Source organism: Fragaria vesca, linkage group LG7 (assembly GCF_000184155.1).
Source record: "Fragaria vesca subsp. vesca linkage group LG7, FraVesHawaii_1.0, whole genome shotgun sequence".
Classification (NCBI taxonomy): domain Eukaryota; kingdom Viridiplantae; phylum Streptophyta; class Magnoliopsida; order Rosales; family Rosaceae; genus Fragaria; species Fragaria vesca.
The window spans coordinates 3,003,741-3,007,772 of NC_020497.1; the positions used below are offsets into that span (position 1 = coordinate 3,003,741).

A 4,032-nucleotide genomic window follows, 5' to 3' on the forward strand; every position below is an offset into this window, starting at 1 on the left:
AAGGACTGATGTCACACCAGCCTCTAAGTATAGATTTCCACAAAAGAATTTACAGATCGTGAACTAACGAGACTTGTTAGTAACGGGGATTGAATTTGGATGGGGTCTCCATCATAAATCTGCTCTTGGCAACTGAGCCAATTAAACCTCGTTGGTTAACAAAGTGTAATTTTCATGTTAACGATACTTATGTTCTTAATTATTTCGCATGATCGAAATATGGATAATTTGAGTAATTTTATTTTTCTTGTTTTTGTAGTGAAGAGGAAAATTCTTTAGAAGGCTACAATAGCACGTGTCAAGCAAGGCGGCAGATAGACAACCTGAGGAGAGTTGTCCCTAACCTCCACGACTGTGATTGGCACAAAGACAACGGCACGTGTCCTCTGTATTCCGCAACCTCTCTACGTTCAACCACCAGATTTCAGCCACGTCAGTCAACCGGCCAGCACCAAAACCCTAACGAAAATCGCGATGACAAGCTTTGACCAGAGCAATGTGGAACGCTCTGATTGGCCGATGCCTGACAGGTGACAGATTCTTTGTCCAATTGCAACAAAGAGTGCGGGATTAAAAATAATATCCTGGGGATTTTTATAATGGTTATCGAGTCGAGGGTTTTATGAGGACAACCAAAGTTGGACACGTCGTGTTTGTGTCTTCGATAGCGACTAAACCCTAACCCTTTCCCTCGACTATGGCTCGACTCGTGGATTTTGTTCTTGGCTTAATTTGCATTTTGGAGCTCATGGATTGAGACTAATTAGCTTAATGATGGAGACAATGCCAACAGATTAACTTAATGATAAAGACTAATTACGTACTGTGGTGTAGTTTTATGAGTGATATATCATGTAAGTCTTTAAGGAGTGATATACGTGACAATATTTTTGGATTCCAGATTACAAGTCGGAAATTATAGTTTCCTCTCATAATGTGAATAAGTGTTTTATTAGTAGTGTTTTTGAGTAGTAGTGTAAAATGCATCTTATGGTGCTAAATTCATAAACTCTTGTAAGTAATTCTTCTTGTAGTCCCCTATCTCATAACGAGCTATCGTTGTGATTATTAGAGGTTTGTAAATCTCGAAAACTTCTTAAAATTTAAGCTCATTCTTCTAACAACTTCAATGATAAAGGAAAGCTTGTGAAATAGGCTAACATGCTAAGGCTTGTGGGCGCCGGTGATTCCTAAAGATCCGAAAATCCTAACCGAAGTTTAAAAAAGTATGTGTATATGTATTACAATTATTAGACTTGTGATCTTGATTAAGCTTCGTTGTTTACTGTTAGCGTTATGTACGTAACATGAGATGGATTCACATAATCAACAAGGATGGATGGTTCAAGGGCACAACGTGGTTCACGTTGCCGACACTCTTATATATAAGCTAGCTAGCTTGATTAGGGAGATCGAAGACTTCTTAAGTAATTAGGATGGTTCACACCACGACAATGACAAAGGCCATATAATATCATATCACAAACAATTTTAAAAACACTAGTAATGTGATCCAATGAACCGAAACCACCAGCTTAATTGGCTAACACAAATTAAGCTAAAAAGGCTGGCTAGCTTGAGCTAATTAGTTAATTGCTTAGCTAGAAATGAAATCGTATGAGCTAGAAAAATAGTATGGGAATGTTTATACTAAATGAGCAGAACGGAAAGCAATATATATTGCGCCAGAAGATCACGCCCATGGATTTAGGATATAAAGCAGCATTCACAAAACCCAGTCAGACCCAAAAAACCATGACATACACTGAGCATCACATACCTTAAAGCACAAAACCCCAAAAACATTCTCTCCCAAACCACCGATCCCCAAAAACAACGAGATGTTTGAGTCAGACCAAGTTGAATATTCTCCCTCACCGGAAGAAGCCGAGGCTTTGAGCTACATGAACGACTCGTTAGGAGCAGGCAGTGGTTTTAAGAAGAAGAGCAGCAAGAACAACAAGAAGAGGTTCAGTGATGAGCAGATTCGATCGTTGGAGTCGATTTTTGAGTCCGAGTCCAGGTTGGAGCCTAGGAAGAAGCTGCAGCTGGCGAAAGAGCTGGGGTTGCAACCGAGGCAGGTTGCGATATGGTTTCAGAATAAGAGAGCTCGATGGAAGTCGAAGCAGCTTGAAAGAGACTATAGCATACTCAGAGCCAATTATAATAACTTGGCATCCAAGTTTGAAACCTTGAAGAAGGAAAAGCAGGCCTTGGTTACTCAGGTAATTAATATACTCAGTCACTCTTTCAAAGGTGACTCTTGCTAACACTCTCGTTAGAGTGTGAATAACAACGCCATATATAGTTTAAGGTTAATACAAATGAATTGGAACCAAAATCTGATGTGGATGTGTTGTTTTGTGACAGTTGCAGAAGCTGAATGATATGAAGCAAAGGCCAAAAGAGGAAAGGAATAATATTATCGATGGCGAATCGGACAATGGTGATGATGCTGCTAGGTCCGAATCTGAGGGGAAGCCTAATTACCAGATGTCATTGGAAAAATCAGAACAGGGACTTGGAGTTATGTCAGATGATGATAGCAGCATAAAGGCAGAGTACTTTGGACTTGAGGAGGATCCGAACCTTGTGAACTTTGTGGAATCTGCAGATGGGTCCTTAACATCTCCTGAAGATTGGGGCAGATTGAACTCCGATGGTGGTCTCTTTGACCAATCGACTAGCGATTATCAGTGGTGGAATTTTTGGTCTTGAAAGATGAATAAGGGTAAAAATAAGAGCAATATTCTTGATGACGACAACTATTGCAAGTTTGCAACGAGTGATTCCTGATCTGTCACCGGCTGTATACAACTATTGTGTGTGTCTGTCTCTCTTGCTAGGTGAGAAAGTTACATATAGCTGTATACAAACGGTGACAATGCCACACCATCATATGTCCTATAGAGGCTGCTATGAGATCATGCCAACTAGCTAGTACAATGGGAGGTAGAGGAGTATAAGCTTTCAAAGAGCTGTCAACCCTTTGGCAAGGAGAATTTTTGTATATAAACTGCTGTAGAAACACTCTTCGGATCACATGCATGTTAGACTACATGTGATTGGATTGAACGTGAAAATGGGGCTGTAAACAACGGGTCTATGTACAAGCTGTGATAGCTAAATTAAAAGCTATTTATTTTCCCTATTCTCCTATAAATTTGTCGATTGTAATATAGAGAAATAAGAGTCTACCGCAGAGGATTAAATTAAATTAAAAGCTTCAACAAATGTCACAAAACGTGACTGTAGCTCCTATTGAACAGCAGTCGAAAAATAAAAGTAAAACCTAACCTAGAATGCTCAGAAAAACACGAAAATTTACAGAGGTGTACTAGACACACAAAGCGTCTAGCACACACAATTTGAGATGATTTGGAGTTGACTTGATAGGGAAATAAAATACGAGAAGATGACGAACAGAAGATAAAAAACTGAAAACTGATTTCAAATTAGTTGAGAATCAAGATGATAAGACTAGCTAGGGAGTAGTATCCACCCCCGACAATCACACATAACACACTTTGTCCAATTTGTGACCAACTAACTCAATTGAAGATGCTTAATTAGATTGACTTTGTCCAATTTGTGACCAACTAACTCAATTGAAGATGCTTAATTAGATTGACTCAGTACGCTTGAGCCCAATCTATTACTCTTTCTTACTGTGTATACGTTAGGCAGGAAGTGCTCTACACCTAAACTATTCTCAAACATTGTAACCTAAAGGTATGTTTATTAGGTTAAACAAGCAGAGATCAATAAGCATGAAAAGAGTTTGAGCAATCACTAGGCATCGCAGTAAACTTAGCGCCTTGCTAAACCTAGCTAGGGTTTCGTCTACTCGCTAGTGAAAACTACCAATTACTTCTCTAGACAATTTGAGGGATCCAATATTGACCCAGACATAAAATAATCAAAGTATTCGAACCCTAGCATGTATACTAAGTAGGCCTCTAAAGCACACACAGAAAGAATTCATCGATGAACAATCGGTAAACAAAACCTCAATCTTATTAATTGCAAAAA

General features: G+C 39.0%; 1 protein-coding gene across 1 annotated transcript; it reads left to right on the forward strand.

Moving 5' to 3' along the window:
- The first annotated feature begins 1,628 nt into the window (after positions 1-1,628).
- On the forward strand, positions 1,629-3,330 carry LOC101301133 (homeobox-leucine zipper protein ATHB-7-like). The gene is made up of 2 exons (XM_004306582.1): positions 1,629-2,225; positions 2,371-3,330. Exons 1-2 carry the CDS (start codon positions 1,842-1,844, stop codon positions 2,716-2,718), a joined length of 732 nt encoding a protein of 243 aa, XP_004306630.1. The 5' UTR covers positions 1,629-1,841; the 3' UTR covers positions 2,719-3,330.
- Positions 3,331-4,032: the final 702 nt, after the last annotated feature.